The sequence below is a fragment of the Brassica rapa genome, chromosome A07 (assembly GCF_000309985.2).
Source record: "Brassica rapa cultivar Chiifu-401-42 chromosome A07, CAAS_Brap_v3.01, whole genome shotgun sequence".
Classification (NCBI taxonomy): domain Eukaryota; kingdom Viridiplantae; phylum Streptophyta; class Magnoliopsida; order Brassicales; family Brassicaceae; genus Brassica; species Brassica rapa.
This window is the reverse complement of record NC_024801.2, coordinates 3,834,391-3,856,247: the sequence shown is the minus strand read 5'-3', so window position 1 is coordinate 3,856,247 and position 21,857 is coordinate 3,834,391. Positions and strand designations below refer to the sequence as shown.

At 40.4% G+C, this 21,857-nt stretch overlaps 2 protein-coding genes across 3 annotated transcripts; both read right to left on the bottom strand.

Annotated features, from left to right (window-relative positions):
- Window positions 1-5,916: 5,916 nt before the first annotated feature.
- On the bottom strand, window positions 5,917-19,608 carry LOC103844336 (pollen-specific leucine-rich repeat extensin-like protein 3). Of its 2 annotated transcripts, XM_033276124.1 has the most exons (2): window positions 7,042-19,608; window positions 5,917-6,987 (listed from the first exon to the last, which is right to left on the bottom strand). In XM_033276124.1, exons 1-2 carry the CDS (start codon window positions 8,552-8,554, stop codon window positions 6,155-6,157), a joined length of 2,346 nt encoding a protein of 781 aa, XP_033132015.1. In that variant the 5' UTR covers window positions 8,555-19,608; the 3' UTR covers window positions 5,917-6,154. The 2 variants fall into 2 exon arrangements, with proteins under 2 accessions (XP_033132015.1, XP_009119384.2); XM_009121136.3 differs by having other exon boundaries at window positions 5,917-8,614.
- Window positions 8,841-19,821, bottom strand: LOC103844334 (CCG-binding protein 1). Its single transcript, XM_009121135.2, is given in 6 exon segments — window positions 8,841-9,159; window positions 9,161-9,328; window positions 9,422-9,450; window positions 9,453-9,479; window positions 19,600-19,750; window positions 19,753-19,821. Coding segments are annotated over 6 exon segments (600 nt in total). The 3' UTR covers window positions 8,841-9,003.
- Between the last annotated feature and the right edge of the window lie 2,036 nt (window positions 19,822-21,857).

The following is a 21,857-nucleotide window of genomic DNA, read 5'->3' as shown; positions in this document are numbered from 1 at the left end:
AAACATGTGAAGAAGGCTTCACGTGTCGAGAACATCCAAAGTGACTGGAACATTTTGGAGCCCTTTCACAGATCAACTTTTCGAAGTATTTTGGAACCAGAGCTTATGATCGGTTTGCCATTGATTCACAGCCTCCACAATAAATAAATAAAAAAAACTGAATAGTTGGGTGTCTCTGTTTTTTTTGTACTCTTTATTTTATCTTAGGCCTCTTTTCTTTTTAAGCTTTACTTTATGTTAGGTTGCTACCATATGAAACATAATGGATTAGTTTGATTTGAATTTGTTGTTCTCGAACTCTTAAATTTGCGCGGACTAAACTATTGAAACTACTTTGTATTGTCTCTTACAAAAATATATTCCTTACTTTGTCACTTTCTCCTTAAAATTATTTATTTATTTATGGCGCAACTCTACAAACAGATTTGGAAGTATTATTGTAAAACCAGACACGAAAGAGAAGAATGTTCTGTTGTATTGATATGTTTACACGGTACACAATATATACATGAGTCGACATCTTTATCTCTAAGTATAATAGGACTTATCTAATAACTCTAGGATATATCTCTAACTATATGTCATTATCTCCAATACTCCCCCTCACGTTGGAGTGTGAAGATTGAGAACACCCAACTTGGGCAAAAACTTGACAAAATCTGGATATCCAAGAGCTTTAGTGAGAATATCAGCCAGCTGATTATTTGTTCGAACATGGATCGTCTTGATACGACCTGCAGTTACGGCATCACGTACATTATGACAGTCCTTCTCGATGTGTTTGGTTTTTTCATGGAACACAGGATTCGCCGCAATATGGATAGCAGCTTGACTATCACAATACATATGAACTGGTTCAGGCAATGGATTACCAATTTCCGTAAAGAGCTGCATCAACCATTTGATCTCCCGAGTTGCAGCAGACATTGCCCGATACTCAGACTCAGCGGAAGAGTGACTGACAGTGTCTTGCTTTGTGGTCTTCCAGGCGATAGGTGACTGTCCTAGAAACACCACAAATGCTGTGAGAGATCGCCTTGACAGAGGACAAGAAGCGCAGTCCGTGTCACAGTACACTCGTAGCTGCAGATCACACTTTGCACTCAGTAAAATACCTTGGCCTGGAGAGCCTTTGAGATAGCGCACAACACGTTGAGCTGCCTCCCAGTGAGCTACCTTGGGTTTATCCATAAACTGAGAGAGCAGATGAATAGAATAACTCAAGTCTGGCCGAGTCATCCGTAAGTAAACCAAGCGACCAACCAGACGCCTATACTTAGTTGGATCGTCGAACAGAGGACTCTCTGTTCTTCCAAGCTTATGGTTTTGTTCTATCGGTGTCAGAGCTGGTTTACATCCCAACAGACCAGATTCTGCAACGATATCGAGAGAGTACTTCCTCTGTGACATGAAAATTCCTTCAGCCGAACGAGAGACCTCGATTCCCAAGAAATACTTTAACAAACCCAAGTCTTTCATACGAAAGCACTTACCAAGATAAGCTTTAAATGACAAGATCGTAGGAACATCATTCCCACATATGACGAGGTCATCAACGTAGACCAACACAAGCAATTCAATCCCATTCTTCGAGTAAACAAACAGAGAGTAATCTGAATATGTTTGAACAAACTCATACTGTAGAAGAGCCGTTTGAAGCTTAGAAAACCAACATCTTGGCGCCTGTCGAAGACCATAAATGGATTTGCGCAAACGAAGAACTTTAGACGGATCAGTATGAGTAAAGCCCGGAGGAAACGTCATGTAAACCTCATCTTCAAGGTCACCATGAAGAAAAGCATTATGAACATCCATCTGGTGTGCTTCCCAGCCTTTCTTCGCCACAAGACTCAGAATGGTGCGCACAGTGGTCATCTTAACAACTGGTGCGAATGTTTCATCAAAATCTTCCCCTTCAACTTGGCGATTTCCTCTTGCCACTAACCGGGATTTGGGACGCTCAACGGTGCCGTCGGCATTGTACTTTAACTTATAGACCCAACCACAACCAATGGGAACCTTCCCAGGAGGTAGAGAAGCCACTTCAAACGTCTCATTCTCTTCCATAGCAACTATCTCATCTTTCATTGAGTTCTTCCATATGTCATGCTTGATTGCTTCTTTATAGCTTTTGGGTTCAAAGCCAGATGTGATAGCTGCTAAGAAAACACGGTGTGCAGGAGAGAAAGAAGAATCAGAGACATAGTCAGTCAAGGGATACGGTGTCTTACCTTGGACAGTTTCGTAGGGCCATGATTCGAAGCCAGATGGAGCGAGGTGGGGTTCATTAGGCGCAACTGCGTTGTAGAGTACGTAGTCCTGAAGTTTGGAAGGTGGAGCACGTGTTCGTTGTCCTCTACCAAGGTCCTCAGGAGGCGTTTGATGCTGCACTATTTCTGTGGCAGATGTTGTAGAAGAAGGCACTGTCTTATCGGTATCATCATCATCAGTAAACGAAATATCAGCAAGAGGATTATACTCTTCCTCAGAGAAGTTTGCTGTATCATCAAACATGATTCCCTTATTTGTTAACTTGCTCCCCCTATCCTTCGATGTGCTCCCCCTGTCTTCAGATATGCTCCCCCTATCCTCTTTAGTTATAGGAGGAGGAGCCAACAACCAATCATCATCTTCAAAGTGAGATGGCGAGACAACTGTAATCGCAGGAAGCGGTGCGTCAGAAACCATGGTCGAGTAAGGGAACTCTGTCTCGTGAAACACCACATCCCTAGACGTAAAAAACTTTCGTGATTCAAGGTCAAAGACCTTCCACCCTTTCTTTCCAAACGGGTAGCCAACAAAAATACATTTCCGACTTCTTTCTGAGAATTTATCTTTACTCCTAGCGCGATGATGCGTGTAACACAAGCTTCCAAATACCCTCAGGTGCTCATACGATGGCTTGGAGCCATATAAAACTTCGTACGGAGACTGTCCGTTCAGCACATCTGATGGAGTATAATTTATTAAATGCGCCGCTGTCAATACTGCTTCGCCCCAAAAACTAACAGGAAGCTTACCCTGAAATAACAAAGATCGTGAGACGTTAAGAATGTGTCTGTGCTTACGCTCCACTCGTCCATTTTGTTGTGGAGTATCAACACAAGATGTCTGATGGAGAATGCCATTATCCCGAAAATAACCAGCCAAACACATGAACTCTGTGCCGTTGTCTGATCGAACTGTTTGTACATGTTTACCTAACTGTTTCTCTGCCATCTTACAGAAGTTTGGTAAGACTTTCTTTACTTCCGACTTTTCAAGCAACAGATGAACCCATACTGCTCTCGAATAGTCATCTACAATGGTAAGAAAATAGACAGCCCCACAAGATGATGGAACTCTGTACGGTCCCCAGACATCGCAATGAATCAAAGAAAAACACTGAACTGCTTTATTAGAACTTCCATAAAAAATATCTCTTGTCTGTTTGGCCCTTAAACAGATGTCACACGGACTAGGAGCCACAAACTTATTATTCGAAAAACACAAAGGTAAATGCGATAACACTGAAAACGAAGGATGTCCAAGCCTTTGATGCCACAAATTCTGATCCTCTGAACCAGACACTCGGTGAGCTTCAGCAGCAATAACATCCTTGAAATGATAAACCCCACCATGCTCTTCACCGGCTCCAATCAGGTTCCTGGTGAAACGGTCCTGTAAAACACACAACGTATCAGACAACAATGCAAAGCAATTTGTCTGTTTCAACAGTCTCGAAAATGAGATCAAAGAACAGTTTAGATTGGGAACAAATAAAACATCATTCAGGGTAATCTTGTCCGAGATAGACAAGAGTCCTATATGAGTCGCAAGAGTAGAATTCCCATCCGCAAAGTTAACAGAGCATGGTGAGATACGTTTGATCTCTGTCAGGAGTGTAACGTTTCCTGTCATGTGGTGTGAAGCGCCAGTGTCGAGAATAATATCACCTATAATGGTCTTACCAGCTAGTTTCTGAGTATTACTGGTATGTGCTCTTTCCTCTATCAACTGTGTTAACGTATTCCATTGTTCTGTTGTGAACTCAGGAAACACAGATGCATTTGCTGTTGTCGCGTGCGCTTTGCCAGGTGCTTTGTTTTGATTGTAATCACCAGCGCCACGACCTCTGCCTCCAGAAGGATTGTTATCACGACGACCTCCTCTGTTTCCACCTCGACCAGCACCTCTACCTGACGAGCGTTCCTCCCACCAGTCGGGAAAACCAACTAATTGCCAGCAATTCGATTTCTCATGACCCGAACGACCACAGTTAGAACACAGGAGACTTCCTTGTCGTGGACGATTTTGATTTGATTCTGTACTGCCTCGTGCTGGTGAAGACTGAGTAGATGTATCATGTCGAGTCGTAAAACCAATCGCAGACTGTTGTTGCTCCTGGTCTCGTTTCGACAAAAGTCGCTGCTCTTCTCGAATAATTTTTGCATAGACTTCACCAATATCAAGAGCTGAATCAGAGGCAATTATACCAGAACAAACTCCACCGAATCTTGAATCATCAAGACCCATTAAGAACTGATGAACTCTTTCTTCTTCACGTTCTTCTTCAAACTTCTGTTCTGCTCCACAGGAACAATTCAACAGCGGCTTATACTTAGCCAATTCTTCCCACATTGTGGACAAACGACCAAAATACTCCAATACGGACAGACCATCTTGGCGACAAGCAGCAATTTGTGCTTTCAAAGAGTGCACCCGCACCTTATTACCAACAGAAAATCTCTTCTTCAAATTCTCCCACAACTTGTAGGAATCCGAGATGAACGTGACAGTAGAACGCACACGAGGCTCAATGGACGAACGGATCCATCCAACTATCATGGAGTTCACTGATAACCAAAGTTCCAAATTAGGATCACCTGTGGACGGCTTAACTATCGAACCATCGATAAACCCGATCTTTCTCTTAGCTTGAAGAGCATTAGTCATCTCCGTCGACCATTCATTGTAGTTGTCACCAGTAAGTGTCACCGACGTGATGAGACTTCCTGGATTATCAGAAGCATGTAACGCATATGGAGACGGCACTGATGTTTTGGAAACCGTAGTAACTGACCCAGGGGTCTGAACAGACGAACTGTCGTCAGCCATGAACAAATTTGAAAGAAAATTTTGATTCTAGGTCTCAGAAAAGTGCTCTGATACCATGTAAAACCAGACACGAAAGAGAAGAATGTTCTGTTGTATTGATATGTTTACACGGTACACAATATATACATGAGTCGACATCTTTATCTCTAAGTATAATAGGACTTATCTAATAACTCTAGGATATATCTCTAACTATATGTCATTATCTCCAATAATTATATATTACTTTGTCGATAAATAAAATAATATGGTCAGCTAGAAATAAATAATTTTAATAAAGCACATGTTTCATTAAAGGTAATTGAGTTAATTATGACGTTAACATAGTTTGTAATTCTGTGCACCCTAATGTTAGACAAAATCCAAAACACGGGAGCCATTTTTGTAGTAGTTTTTAATATTAAGAATTATTTTAGTTTCAAGGTTTATTATGGAAGCAGAAAAGTTGAAAGTTTAAAATGGCAGTTCCTGCCACTTAGGAAGTTTTTCATGGGAATTCCGGAAACAACAATATTCATATTTGAGAAAAATATCTTAAGCTTTACATTGATTGTAACCTCCTCCGTCGAAGAACTTATTTATCTAATACATTAATTTTAGTTCCCCTAAGAGATTGGAAGTATGTAGATTCTAAGATACCATCAACGAAAAAGGGCCTTAACAACACGAGAGAAGAATCATAAACAACTTCTTTCTTTCGAAAGTGTAAGAATCTTCGGGTTTGTTCGGCTATCTTCGGGTTTGTTTTTGTTCCATTTAGAATTAGTTGTTTAGTTTCGTTATCGCATTCCACATTTTGTTCACGTAATAAGTCACAAATTCAAAAATTGGTATAATTTAACAGTTTACCAAAAAAAAATTGTAAAAATCTTTCATGGACCAAAAAAAGTTCTGAACTGTTACTACACAAACATTATACAATTCCTTGTAAGGAGTTAATGCCACTACGATACATTGCCTCCTTCTTTGTTCTTCTTCTGTCTTACCTCATCTTTTTCCGGTTTTCTTTTCTTTTCTCACGACGTGATTCACAAGATCAACTTGTGTCTCTCTAATATTAGTAGCCCGGAAACATTGGAGGTGGGGGCGATGCATATTGGTGGCCAATGATTGTTGGCATGATGAATTCTTCACTTGGAAGTGGTGCTTCCACTGTCCGTGTAGGTGCTCGTGGGTGAGGAGAGTTGACCGATGTTTCTGGTGGAGATTGGACCGGTGCTGGCGGCGGAGAATATATAGGTGGTGGAGGAGAGTGAAAGGGAGACGGAGAAGAATCCACTGGGTGTGATTGTTGTGGCGGAGGCGGGTTACGCCTGAACTTCACTGGAGACTGATCAAATGGGTCATTTGGTTCGGGTGACTCGTTTGGTGTTTGCGGTTTATGGACCAGTGGTGGAGGTGAATGGACCAGCGGTAGTAGTGGAGAATAGACCGGCGGTGGTGGAGACTGGACCGGCGGTGGTGGTGAATAGACATGTGGTGGTGGTGGAGAATAGACCGGTGGTGGTGGAGACTGGACTGGTGGTGGTGGAGAATGGACAGGTGGTGGTGGAGAATGGACAGGTGGTGGTGGTGGTGGTGAATGCACCGGTGGTGGTGGTGAATGCACAGGAGGTGGTGGTGGTGAATGCACAGGAGGTGGTGGTGAATGGACCGGTGGTGGAGGAGAATAGACCGGTGGTGGTGGAGAATAGACGGGTGGTGGTGGTGAATGGACCGGTGGTGGAGGAGAATGGACCGGTGGTGGTGGAGGAGAATGGACTGGTGGTGGTGGAGAATGGACCGGTGGTGGTGGTGAATGGACCGGTGGTGGAGGAGAATGTACCGGTGGTGGCGGAGAAGGCTCCGGTGGTGGTGGTGAATGGACCGGTGGTGGCGGAGAATGCACCGGTGGTGGCGGAGAAGGCTCCGGTGGTGGTGGAGAAGGCACTGGTGGTGGTGGTGGTGGTGGTGGTGAATGAACCGGTGGTGGTGGAGAATGAACCGGTGGTGGTGGTGAATGCACCGGTGGTGGTGGTGGAGAATGGACCGGTGGTGGTGGAGAATGGACTGGTGGTAGTGGAGAATGCACTAGCGGTGAGGGAGGAGGAGAAAGAACAATTGGTGGAGGTGGGCTACGTTTAAAATTCACAGGAGACTGATTCTGTGGGGCATTTGGTTTTGGTGATTCTTTTGATGGTCGTGGTTTGCGTACCGGCCTAGTTGGCACCCGTGATGGTGGTGTCCACTTTGACGGTGTAGTGGGACTAGAACCACCACCACCAGCGCACTTGTCCTTACTACAGTCAACAGGACGACTAATCACTACTGCACATTCCTTTGCCGACCGTTGTTTAGGCCTATCTCGCAAGCAGTTACGTGTATCATCAAATGCAATATCCTTCTGACTACCTGGGACACACATATCACCTTGTCCATTGAAGTAATTGTATGCATAGGTCAAGTTATTTAACTTAGGTAACTTGCATATATTCTCCGGCACAAACCCGGTGAGTTTATTCCCAGAGATATCAATCTCTTCTACTCCAATAAGCCCCACAAAACTCTGTGGTAAAACACCGGTGAATGAGTTCATGCTAGCGTCAAAAACGTTCACATTGGCTAGCTTTCCGATCTCTGACGGAAAACAACCTCCAAGTTTGTTATCCTTAAAGATGATTTCGTTAAGATTTTTCATGTTTCCAATACTTTTAGGAATACAACCGTTGAAATTGTTGTGAGCGAAGGTCACGACAGAGGCTGAGGATTCTCCGAGTGACTCAGGAATGGTGGAAGTGAATCTGTTGCTATTCAAGAAAATCGCATCAAGATCCTTCTTGAAAAGCTCCTGAGGAACTTTTCCTTCAAAATTGTTGAATCTTACGTCGATGAACTTAACAGCCGGCCACGAGAGGACGACAGAAGGGAAAGGTCCAACAAACCGATTGTTACTGACATCGAACTCATGCATTAGCTTCAACCTACTGACACTTTTGGGGATGATACCACAGAACCGGTTCGAATTCAAATGGAACATAGCCACATCCGTCAATAAACCAAGCTCAGCTGGTAAATGTCCAGCAATATCTGCACCGTTAAGATCTACCCCTGCCACAACTGCGATGTTAGGATCATCAAGTGCTGGTGCGCAGACCACGCCTGTATAGTCACACACGTGCGGACCATGCCAGTTCCCCGTGGTGTTAAATGGGTCTGAATAGACAGCTTTTTTCCATGCTTGTAGAGCGATATAAGCTCTCTTAAGCCTCTGATTCGGAAATGTCAACTTGATATCGACCTTATACTCAATATTTTCTGGAAGATCGCCATCCTCGGGTAATGTCAAGAGCTGTCGTTGCGCAATGAATGAGGCTTCTGCGTCCGTGAGTGCTAAAACAACGGATGAGAAGGAGAAGAAGAAGAAGAACAAAAGGAAGCAGTCAAAAGCCGGGAGAGAAAATGGAGGAGGTTTAGTCATGGCTTTGATCAAAACCTTGGAAAAGAACCAAGGCTGCTTATAGATATGGGCATGGAAGTATGACGACACCGAAAGTTTATTATTAATAACACCAAACGATTTTCATTTCTGCATTACCAAACATTCTTTCCCTATATTTAGAAGACTCTTGTTTGTTTTTGAAGGATTTTGCTTCACTTCCGGAGGTAAAACATTAACAAGAATAGGAATCTCTTTGTAACCAGAAACAGGTACTAAAATAAGCACACGGCTTCGACAAAACCTTGCTATCGACCATTCAAGAACATCACACAATGACAACAATATTTTATTGGGATAACAATGAGATATCACAGTGATTTATATGTTCTAAGCAAAATCAAGAAACCCCTTATTGCTATATATACATAAAAGTAAAACTGTGTAGGGAAACAACTTTCTAAAGTACCATAGGGTGTGAGAGGGATTTTTCAGTCTGTTTCGTGGTCAAGAGCGTGAGAGAACCAAGCAGGGATAGTTCCTTTTGTTCTAAGCAATTTTGTGAAAGCAGAATCTGGCATTCATGATTTCTCTTCTTCCATGACTTCTTCTTGTGATTTTGGTAAACCATCAGGAACATGAATATATATGAAGTTTCATCCCTTGCACTGAATCTGATTGCTCTGTAACTTCTAAACCATTCTTGGTTTTGTTGTCCTTCTCTATTGAAGCAAGTCAATGTAAACACCCGATTAACGATTTCACACCGCCTGTTTGCAAGATTATATACTCAACTTCCACCTTTGGCTTCTCTTCCTGTATTACATAAACCAAAATTTTTTTATCTATAAATGATAAAAATCTCACCAACATAAAACGTAAATAGAGATTCGTAACGATGGATATTACCTCAAGGTCTTTGAGTTCAAAGTAAGCCCCTCATCACCTTCGAGTGTTGAACAGTAATCTGTAATGAAACAAACATGTCTTAAAGATCTCATAACATTCACAAGTAGAAATTCTTGGATCAATTATTTAAATTCCAAGCCTTATATAAATAATTGTAATTAAGTGAAAAGAAATGACCATTAATGACCTTTTTTTTTTGTCACGAAACCATTAATGACCTTTATAATTGATTAAATGAAGGGAATAACAAGCTTGTCCTACGTCGCTTATGTTGGGCCCGACAAATATTAATTATGAGTGGTTCAAGGCTAAAAAATGCCACCAATTCAAACACAGTGAATTTTTTGCAAACACTCTCGATAAGTCTGTCTAGTCTAGTCATGATTAGAATAAGTATAGTTTTTTAGAGTATCGAATCTGCATTTAGTCTGCATATGTTTAGAGTTATTTCTATTCATGTAAAAATTGTTGGATCAATTATTTAAAACTCAAAGCTTATATAAATAATTGTAATTAAGTGAAAAGAAATAGCCCATTAATGACTTTTAATTGATTAAATGAAGGGAATAATAAGCTTGTCCCACACCGCTTATGTTGGGCACGTATGAGCAATATATATATGCTCATGTGATATGAGAGGTTAAACGGCTTACGTAGAGAAAGGACTCCCCATGTGCGCGCTGCTGCCGCACGGACGGATTTGCGTCGGTCTTGGCTTCTGGCCAATATTTTTTTTTTGACCAAGTTAAGCTTAATGTTTTTGCCTATTTAATTCACATTTCATTATGTCTAGAAAATAAAAACATCATACATTTTATCCTCTCGAGATATTAAATGAGATAAGAGAGAGTCTTGGGGAATAAGTTTTGTAACTCAACTTCCCTCGATCTCTGCGAGATTCTTGCCCATGTGCAGCACCTGTTGTGGAAAGTAGGTCTTCTCATTCTCTTTAAATAAACCCGACTCTCTCATTCATTCTTCACTACTTTTCGTATCGAAACCAACAACAAAAAATCGCTTAGCGTGAGTCATAAATCCAAGAGTGTTTCGTAGAACTTATATTTTGATAGGGCGATCACGAGTGAAGCGTGAATCGTCTGCCATGGTTGTATCTTGGGACTCGATATTCATATAGTCCCGTCTCACTACGGAGTGAATATTTAGATTTAAGGAAAGAGATTATATCTCAACTTCATGTTCGTTTGCGAATACGATTTCTTATCATTCTTGTATTCTCTTTACAATCGTCTATTTCCTTAACATATCGCTTTTATTTTATCATTTATGTCAGTCTGGTTATCCGACTTCTACAATCTTAACTCTAATTTTTTTCTTCTGTTTAAAGCGTTTGATCGGATTGAAAAACGGTTATATGAAACGGTTTAACAAGGATTTGTTAACGGGTTTTGGAACGATGTTTGCGATTTGCTTTGTAGCACTTCCGCGAAACGTTTCTTACTTATCTCATAACGGTTTGCGTTTTGCTCTGTAGCACTACCGCGTAATGTTGATTGATATACAACTGTTAGAAACCTTTTCTGGCTTTATTGAAACGATGTTAATTTGCGATTTGCTATATGCTTATCCGCGAAACGTTTCTTAGTTCTTCTGTAAACGGGTTTGCGATTTTCTTATAGCATCTTCTGCAAAACGTTTTAGATACATTATTCAAAAGGTTCTATACATGAATCGTTTCAATAACCGCTTTCGTAAGCAAGTTTGTGAAACATTCTAACTCTACACAAAACGGTTCCTGCGAACGCTTTTAAACTAGTTTGCAAAACGTTTTTTCATGTTATTATCAATATGATTTGGTTCAAACACCAAAAGTGAAAATTGATTTTAAACTATTATTTTTTGCTTAAAATAATATGTTATTTGTTGAATGGAGTATTGATTCACTTTCATGTTCTCTCAACAAAAAAATGACGAACGATAACAACACCACCATTGACACCACGAATGTCACTCCAACTTTACTCAACGTTGTAGCCACTGATGCAACCGTGACAACCGCTGGAACCATCACAGCGTCAACCGCTGCAACAACAACAACTATCCTTCCAGTGGGTAATACTGCTGATGAAACTGGGCACCATAGCCTATTCGGTGCTGGTCTTTATCAGTCAGATTCTGTTTCAGGAACCACAAGTGGTCCGGTGGCAGTTCAAACTTCTCCGTTTGTACCTAACGTGTTCAATCAAGGATTGATGCCATACAAGTTTGATGGAAAACGCTTCAAAACGTGGTAGAAGAAGATGATGTTCTTCCTAACAACGTTGAAGCTGGACAAATTCATCCAGAAGGACAAGCCCCTTGTCCCTTATGGAATTGATGATGTACACGCTCTCGCAAGTGTTGACATCTGGGTGCATTCCGACTTTGTCTGCAAAAGAAACATCTTGGGTCGCCTCATTCACCCATTGTACCGAGTCTACTGTGAGATTTCCAGTGCGAAAGATCTGTAGAGATCCCTGGACAAGAAGAACAAAGGTGAGGACGATGGCTGCCAGAAGTATGTGGTTGAGTCCCATGACTTAATGATGGATTCAAAACTCATCATGGATCAGGTGGAAGCATTTCAACTCATTTTCCATGAAATCTCTGTTGAATGAATGCCATCTACGAGACATTCGCAACTCTCAGCTTCATCGAGAAGGTTCCTTCAAGCTATGAAGATTTCAAGAACTACTTGAAGCATAAGAAGAAGAAGATGGGGCTTGAGGAGCTCATCATGAGGTTTCAGGTGGAATCCAGAAACCGAACTGCTGACAAGGTCACTGCTAAGGAGAATAGTGTCAACATGGCTGAGCACAAAGGCAAAGAAAAGGCACACACGCTCATTCTCTTGCCAAGCCTTCAAAAACTATTGCAGCCCTGAAGATCTCTGGAGAAAAAATCAAGAACAAAGGCATTGAAATCAATGCGAATGTGGAGAAATTCAAGGGGAAGTTTCACTACTGCCACAACGTTGGATACAAGATTATTGAGTGTCGCAGCAAGATCAGAGATGAGAAGCATCAAGTGAATCTCACTGAGGAGGATCTCATTGCAATGGTGACTGAGGTCAACATGGTTGAAGGCAACAAACCCAGGGAATGGTGGTATGACACAGGGGCAACCACCTAAATTTGCACTGATAGGGCGATGTTTAACAGTTATCAGAAAAGCAAGACTGAGGAGAAGCTGTTCATGGAGAACACTGCAGTCTCCAAGATTAAAGGCCTCAGCAATGTGATTCTGAAGATGACATCTAGACGTGAAGTCAGTCTGACGAATGTGAAGCATGTGCCTGACATGAGGAAGAACCTGGTCTCGAGAACCTTGTTCGGTAAGAATGGATTCGCCACAAGTCTTGAGGCGGACAAGCTCATGATTAGGAAGAATGTGATGTAGTTGGAAAAGGGGTATGTTAAGGATGGACCTTTCAAGATAAATGTAATGAAAGTCCCTGTGAAAGTTGTAGCTCCAAAAGTTTCAATGAATAAAAAAGAGCCAGTTGCTTATTTGGCTGAGTCTTTTATAATATGGCATGCAAGACTAGGCCATGTAAACTACAAATCTATACAAAGATTAATGAATTTAAATCTAATTCTTAAATGCAAAACAAGTAAACAAAAATATGAAGTATGCGTAGAGGCTAAGCTCACAAAATCGCTTTCACCTCATGTTGAAAGAACTAATAAACCTCTAGATTTAGTTCACACCGATTTATGTGATTTAAAATACATACAAACTAGAGGTGAGAAAAAGTACTTTGTGATCTTCATAGATGACTCCACAAAATATTTTTATGTATATCTATTACATAGCAAAGATGAAACCTTAGAAAAAATCAAAGAATTTAAACTGGAGGTCGAAAATAAGCTTAGAACAACTATTAAAGTAGTTAGAAGCGACATAAGAGGCGAGTATGATGGTCCATTTAATGTATTTTGTAAAGAATATAATAAACCATCAAACTACAACTCCTTACTCACCAGAATCTAATGGAGTTGCTGAACGCAAAAATCGAACTCTAAAAGAGATGATGAATGCAATGTTGCAGGAATCTGGGTTATCCCAGAACATGTGGGAGGAAGCATTGCTTACCACTAATTATATCCTCAACAAAATTCCACACTGGCAAAACTCCATATGAATTATCAAAAGGTAATTTACTTTCGTATAAATACCTCAAAGTGTGGGGGTGTTTGGCAAAAATTGTGGTACCGCTTTCAAGGAAGGTCCCTATTAGACCTAAAATAGTGGTTTGCATCTTCATCGAATATACACATAACAGTAGTGCTTATCGATTTATGGTACATAAATCTGAAATATCAGACATTCATGTCAATACAGTCATGGAATCAAGAAATGCATCTTTCTTCAAAAATATATTTCCATGTAAGGAAAAACAAGGTTCAAAACGAACTTGAGAAAAAAGAGACAACGGCAAGGACTCTGAAACTGAGACAAACGTCGAGATTTCTATAAACGATACTTCAGAAAATGAAGAACAAGATGAACATCGAAGAAGCAAAAGAGCTCGATAGAAAAATCTTTTGATGAAGATTTCCTAATGGCATTTTTAGTAGAAAATGTTCCAAAAACTTTGGTAGAAGCTATGTCTTCACCAGAAGCTTTGTTTTGGAACAAAGCTATCAAAAGTGAATTTGATTCTATCATTCAAAATTATACATGGTACATAACAGATTTACCACATGGCTGCAAAGCATTAGAGAATAGATGGATAATGACACAAAAACCTGGTGGAAAATACATATCTAGGCTTGTAGTTCAAGGATTCCGACAAAAGGAAGGTTTTGACTATTTTGATACATATTCTCCAGTAAAGAGAATAACATCAATAAGACTGATGATAGCAATCACAACTTTAAGCGGCCTAGAAATCCATCAAATGGACGTAAAATCCGCTTTTTTAAATGGTGATTTAGAAGAGGAAATTTATATGAAACAACCTGAATGGTTTGTCATTCCAAGACATGAAGACAAAGTATGCCGGCTTGTAAAGTCATTTTATGGACTTAAACAAACTCCTAAATAATGGCACGGAAAATTTGACAATACAATGATATCAAATGGTTTCAAAATAAATGAATGTGACAAATGAATATACTACAAAACTACCAAAAATGTGTATGTTTTGCTGTGTTTAGTAGTATATGCATTTGTCACATTCATTATCAATCAAACAAAGGACAAGCTCAAAGGAAAATTTGAGATGAAATACTTGGGATTAGTAGATGTAATTATGGGGTTAAAGTCACAAGAAATTTAGATGAAATTATCTTAACCCAATCTCTTTATGCTCAAACAATATTAGAGAGATTTAAAAATTACTCTAATGGTACGGCAAAAACTCCGTTAGATCCCTTACTCCACTTAACAAAGAATTCAGGTGAAGCGGTTTCACAAAACGAGTATGCACGTGTGATCGGAAGTCTCATGTACTTAACCAATTGTACTAGACCAGATCTAGCGCACGCAGTAAACGTACTGAGTCGATATACAAGTATTCCATGTCATAAACACTGGAAAACTATAACGAGAGTACTTAATTACTTGTGTCATACCAAATATTTTGGGCTTCATTATGGTAAAGAACCACAGTTTTAGAAGGATACAGTGATGCTAACTGGATATCATATTCTAAAAACTCAAAATCCACAAGTGGATATGTCTTTACACTAGGAGGAGCAGCAATATCATGAAAATCTACCAAACAAACAATGTTACCCTTAGACAAAGCAGCAGAAGAAGATGAAGGGCTTAGAAATTTTTTGGAAGATATTCCTATGTGGGAGAAACATGTGACAGCTATACGCATACATTGTGATAGCCAATCATCTATAGCTCGAGCTCAGAATAATCTCTACAATGGTAAATTTCGTCACATCAGAAGATGTCATAAAACTATTAGACAACTTATCTCAATTGGTGTAATCACAATAGACTACATCAAATCAGCTGACAACCTAGTGGATCCATTTACAAAAGGTTTTCCATGAGATGTTGTTGCTAAATCATCAAAAGGAATGGGTTTAAAGCCTATAACGAATGAGGATGCTTGATTGCAACCCTACCTATCATGACTGGAGATCCCATGTCATGTCCCTGATCCTAGATAGGATCGTCCGGACGGGCTGTGGTGCGAGGCAATGTGCTGAACAGGTTATCTGACCTTGAGACAAGTGTGCCATGGTCCAAATTGATGGTTAAGGACGTCACACAGCTGAGACTTAACCTGGATACGATGGAGACAAGTTAAATAGAGCTGGGCGAGTGATTCGGTAGCTGGACGAGGCTCGTGTCAAGCTCAATCTGCTCTATAGAGTGTGGAACCAGCTCAATAGAGTGTGGTGTCAGCTCACTCAGTTTTGTTCAGCTCATGGGAGCTGATGGACCAGCTCACTCAGCTGGGGACAGCTGGTGATCAGCTCACCTCAGCTTAGCGGAGTGTTCCGGTCCGGACCAGTGTGGCCGGGTCCGAGCCATCCCGTTGGTCCCTGTGGGACGATGAATCCAGGTGCGATCTTGGCTGAACCAGGCAATGAGACAAAAGCCTGTAGGAGTTGGTTTCCGTGTGGGAACTGCCAAGGGAGCAGTTGGGCAGTGGTGGAAGCGGTTCTGAGCGGTTTTGGGCGAAAAGGTACAAGGGGACAAGTGGCATCTCCTTGGCCAATCCTTTGTAACCGATCGGCCAGAGCAGTTACCGGTCCTTCTCTATATAAATACATACCTTGGGGTCGATTTTTGGGCATCATATTTCCTAGGGAAAGCCCTGAAGAAATCGTGAGACAAAAGAGGGAGAGAGTGGCCGGCGACTTGAAGAGCAACTGTGTGTGGTGGTGCTTGATCTGCTCCGATCAAACTGTGATTGTGTGAAGCAGGATGGATACCAGACAGAAAGAGAAGGAGAAGGAGAAGGACTTGGCGCCTGGGGATCGGACTCTAAGGTTAATGGTGTGGTTCGCAAACCATTGGATATAGCCGGCGGTTGATCCGACCGAGTCTATGATCTATTTTTTTGGTTACACCCATCTCCACTTTCTGATTACTTCAACTTATACTCTGGATGATTATGGTTTAGTCTGTGGGTTCAGACTTGATGGCACTGAACCATGGCCTTGGCCGGGTCAGGAACGAAGCCCATGGCCTTAGCTGGGCTCTGTTCATGATCAGGATCCATATGATCTGGGTCGATTCATTGGATTTTGATTATGGAAATCTCTTAGTTGGGATTTATCATGAGTTTTATTGAATTTTAATTAATTTTTGGAGTACTTTCGAAATTGGTCAGATTTTGGTCTGATGAGTAATTGATGTTTAGATAAGGAACCAACCATGCAATGATAGATCCTTGTGTTTTCGTTATCTGATCATATGCTTGAGTGTTGTGATATGTTTGTCACTTATGATCATTAATCATAAGGAATGTTAGTTATCAACCTTGGTGTTGGTAAGCTATGTGCAAAGCATTGGCTAAGAGCCATAAAGAAGAGTATAGCTAGTACTTGGTGGTGTGGACCATAAGTACTGAGCCGTGTGTTATCTGATCTTGGACAAGGATGGATGACCTGATCCATTGGTGATGGAATAAGGTGTCTGTTCTGATTGATCAAAGGATGCACCGGATGTTAGAGCAAGATTGATCGGCTCCATTAGGACATGGTTCCATGGTCGGTTGGGTAAGTATGAAGACTCATCAGTTCTGAGTCATATGGGATGGTTGGTTGATTGACTTAGAATCTGATGGGCATTATTAGTCCATGAGAGGACTTGACATTATTAGTCCATGAGAGGATTTGGCATTATTAGTCCATGAGAGGACTTGGCATTATTAGTCCATGAGAGGACTTGACATTGTTAGTCAATGAGCTGGACTTGGTATCATAAGCTGATAAGCAAAAGGATGTTGGATGATGCATAAGTCGGGAATGGCCAAATGCATATCCTTAGCTGTTTGAAGGCTCTCAAGGGTTACTTAAGTCTGTGGGGATGGTTGGCTGAATGACTAAGTACCTAAGGGATGTTTGATGAGTAAAAGAGCTAGATGCAGTAATATGGCAGCTCGCCATAGCTCGGTCATAGCTCAGCTCGAGTGTGACAGCTCAATCAGCTGTCTATGAGTTCATTCAGCTAGAGTAGCTGGGCCGATGAGCTAACAAGCTTCGGATGTGGCTAAGGTATGATCTAGTAACTCTTGGTTAGTTCTAGATAGAATGGACTATGGGAATAGAACCTCAGATTCGTACGACTTGCTTCGGGTCTAGGATCGACCTTTGAGCTAGCTGGTAGTTGAGAGTACGAGAGTACTAACCATTAGCTGAGGTGATTCGACCAGACAAGTGTTAGATTGGTTAAAGATCAATGGATGATAGATGTTATTCCGATGTGTATGTGTTGAATTGATTTAAGCTAAGAAAAGACTATGGTAGTCTGGACCTAAGATCTGAGTTGGCCCTCGCCTATGGGCGATGTTTTAAATAAAGGGAAATTTTTTTGAGAGGTTCGGTCAGGGTATGGACCGAGCAACGTGAGGCATCGACCGCGGCCTAGTCGGTCGGGATCGGGTCTTACATCCCAAGACGTAGGTTCAAAGGGAAAACAAAATCAAACATAATCTAACCAAGGCATTTTGAGTCAAAGTAGTCTCTTCCCAGCTCATAAAATGATAAAAGTGCTAACGAATGTGAGAAGGATAAGCATGGGCTTTTAATGATTCCATAGTTTCTAAAACGAAGTATTATTCAATACTTTTCATGGTGAATCACCTAATGAGTGTGAAATGGGACCATTTCTAGGAGAATGAATGCATAGTTCACTCATAAAAACCAGTAATAGTTCAGGGCCACAACGAACACAAAAGAGAACTAAGTTCTACGAGAAAATGAAGTTGTGTTATGCATGTTGTCTCGGTCTACATAAAACACCATTTGGTTCAAGACATCATATTCACCTTTTGGTAAAGTAAACCCGACAGATATTAACTATGAGTGATTCAAGGCTTAAAAATACCACCAACTCAAACACAGTGAATTTTTGGCAAACACTTTCGATAAGTCTGTCTAGTCTAGTCAAGATTAGAATAAGTATAGTTTTTTAGAGTCTATCGAGTCTGCATTTAGTCTGCATATGTTTAGAGTCATTTCTATTCATGTAGAATTTGTTGGATCAATTATTTAAAGCCCAAGGCTTATATAAATAATGGTTATTAAGTGAAAAGAAATTGCCTATTAATGGCCTTTAATTGATTAAATGAAGGGAATAAGAAGCTTGTCCCACATAGCTTATGTTGGGCAAGTATGAGCAATATATATATGCTCATGTGATATGAGAGGTTAAACGGCTCAGGTAGAGAAATGACTCCCATGCACGTGCCGTCGGCTCGGCGTGGGTGTGGGTCTTGGGTCTTGGTGGAGGGCCTCCGGCCCAATAAGATTTTTTTTGTACCAAGTTAAACTCAACGTTTTTGCCTATTTAATTCTCAAAAAAACAACATGTATTTCATTTTGAAACGACAACTAGTTTTTCTAGAAAATAAAAACGTCATGCATTTTATCCTCTCGAAATATTTAAACGAGATAAAAGAGAGTCTTGGGGAGTAAGCTTTGTAACTCAACTTCCCTCGATCTCCGCAAGATTTTCGCCCACGTGCAGTAGCTGTTACGGGAAGTGAGTCTTCTCCTTCTCTTTAACTAAACCCGACTCTCTCATTCATTCTTCACTACTTTTCGTATCGAAACCAATAGAAAAAAATCCCTTACCGTAAGTCATAAATCCGAGAGTGTTTCGTACAGTTTATAGTTCGATAGAGCGATCACGAGTGAAGCGTGAATCGTCTGTCATGGTTGTATCATTGGACTCTATATTCGTATAGTCTCATCTCACTACGGAGCGAATATTTAGAGTTAAGGAAAGAGATTTTATCTCGACTCCATGTTCATTTGCGAATACAATTTTTTATTGTTCTTGTATTCGCTTTACAATCATCAATTTCCTTAACACAACACTTTTATTATATCGTTTATGTCAGTCCGGTTATCCGGCTTCTACAGAAATTTCACACTCCCTCATAAAGATCTTTTTAGACAACACATCCAATAACAGAACATAGAAAGTTGTTAAGTTAAAAAAAAAGTTGTCACAGATTATATAGCTTTTTTCTAACGTACCGGAGAGTTCGATCTCGGCTTTTTCGATCAATGGTGGATTTTGAATAATCCGGTCAAATTTTCCACTGCTGAAGAGCTCAAGCTTGGGGATTTCTCTCGTGCTTGAACAGCGAACCACCGAGAAGGGTCTTGCTGGAAAACAAGACTTGGACCGAGGAACTTAGCCTTGCCTTTAAACTGTATAGAGAGAGGTAATAGACGAAGAGTTACTGACTTTATCATCTTAACAGCAAAATATTTATTATTATGAGGGAGTAGTAGCAAGAAAGAATGTTTTTAGTTTTATAAAAGTATCAAATTATCCAGATGGGGAAGACTGTGAAGTGGATAAAGATTCACACGTTTTTTACAGAGAAAATAAAGTCATTTTGACAGTGATGGTCATAGAAAATTGATACCACTCAAATTACCCTAAGGAGTGACTTACTCTCTCAAATAAGAGGTTCAATTATAGTACTTAGGGATCGAATCCACAAGGAGCTAGGAAACTTATTAAATCTAGTTAAATTATTAATTCTAAGTGTTTGTTGTTTTATGGGTTTAAAAGTAAATAGCAATCCTAATTGAGCAAGTCTATTTCTCGACTAACAAGATGATTGGGGGTGTAGCTTATTGGAAAGGTATTAGATGCAGGGTTTCTATTCAGGTGTTGGAGATTATAATCTCATAGATGCCTAACAGTTGCATGCATGATATATTAGAGCTCAACTCCTTAATCACAGTGATCAGTAATGGCCATTTTTCACTGGCTAACTAACTAGATCTTGGATCTCAACGGTTAGTCTTTTGATCACAAGAAAGTGTCGATCGATGGTCCTATAGGGATATCGATCGATACACCTTTCACAAATATTGATCGATTGTCAAAAGACAATATCGATCGATGCTTCTAGTTACGCCCTAGGCACAGGTTGATAATGCTCACTAGCTTTCTAGATCAGCGGTTAGCCTTTTTCTAGCAGTCCTAGTATGATAGACTAGATTCAGGACAGGATGGTCAAGGATGCTTGACTCATGCAGATTCCTAGGTTCATGTTCTAGTTAGCAAGGCTAAAACAAGCAGTAAGAACAATCTATCAATGAATACCACAACTTAGCAAATCTATAGTTGGGGCTAATCCTTCTAACCTATTTGAACCCTGAATCTAATAAGTAAACTACTCAGATATAGCAAAGCAATTCATAACACAAAATATAGATAAAAACTGCATAGAATAGAATAGATGAATCAATGGAGTTCCAATCACAAATCTCTCTATGATCTTCTCTCCTAAGAATACAATGGTGGCTGAAAAACTCTGTAAAAATAACTGTGTCCCTTGCCTCCTAACACTTAGGCAAGTATATAATTATTAGGTTAAAAACTCGTCAGGGGTAATCTTGTAATTTGGTGAAGCCTTGGGTTTAAAGTCGGCTGGAACCAAGTCATGCGCTCCGCATCTCGACATCGATCGATGGTACAGGATGTACATCGATCAATCATAATCTTCAATCGTCGAGGCTTATCTTCGGTATCAATCGACGGCACTGGATGTGCATCGATCGATTGTTTCTTCTTCGTATCGACCTCTAATGGTCAGCTCGGATGAAATCTCTTTTAAGCTCCTAAATGTTTCATAATCATCACTTTACTCCAAGATGCTTCTGAACCTGAAAACATACCTAATAGGATAGAATATATAGTATATAGATAGTAAAATACTTATATACCATGAGTAAAAATAGGTCAAATCCATGGTATATCAAAAATAGTACAGATGAATTGTTTGGGAAGGGGGGGTGATTTAGAAAATGGCCTAAATGAGCGCTGTTGGTTACTTGGGTTTAATTGTGTGTATATTCATATAATTCCAGATAAGATTGTATTATCTTCAGAATAGTCTACTATGCAAAATATCTTTAAATAATCCTTCCGAATAGCTCAGGTTGGACCTTTCTTTACTTGGACAAACTGTCAAGATGACAATCCCATAAGTAAGAAACTGGATCGAGTTATGGCAAATAGTAGTTGGGTCAATGCATTTCCGCAATCTTTTACAACATTTGAGTCTGGTGGTGTGTCCGATCACATGTGTATGCACATGCAGCTTCGATAAGTTATTCAGGGAAATATGAAGCCCTTCAAGTTTTTAAACCTTGTTTCTTCGCATCCTCGGTTCTTGGAGGTTGTTTCTCGGGTTTGGAATGAGACTGATCCACTTTTTCATTCACGCTCAGCGCTTCGTAGATTCCATGAGAAACTAAAGTCACTAAAGTTC

Bases quoted from the DNA above. Each gene is read 5' to 3' on its own strand.
- LOC103844336 (XM_009121136.3), bottom strand. From the start codon at position 8,554: ATGACTAAACCTCCTCCATTTTCTCTCCCGGCTTTTGACTGCTTCCTT.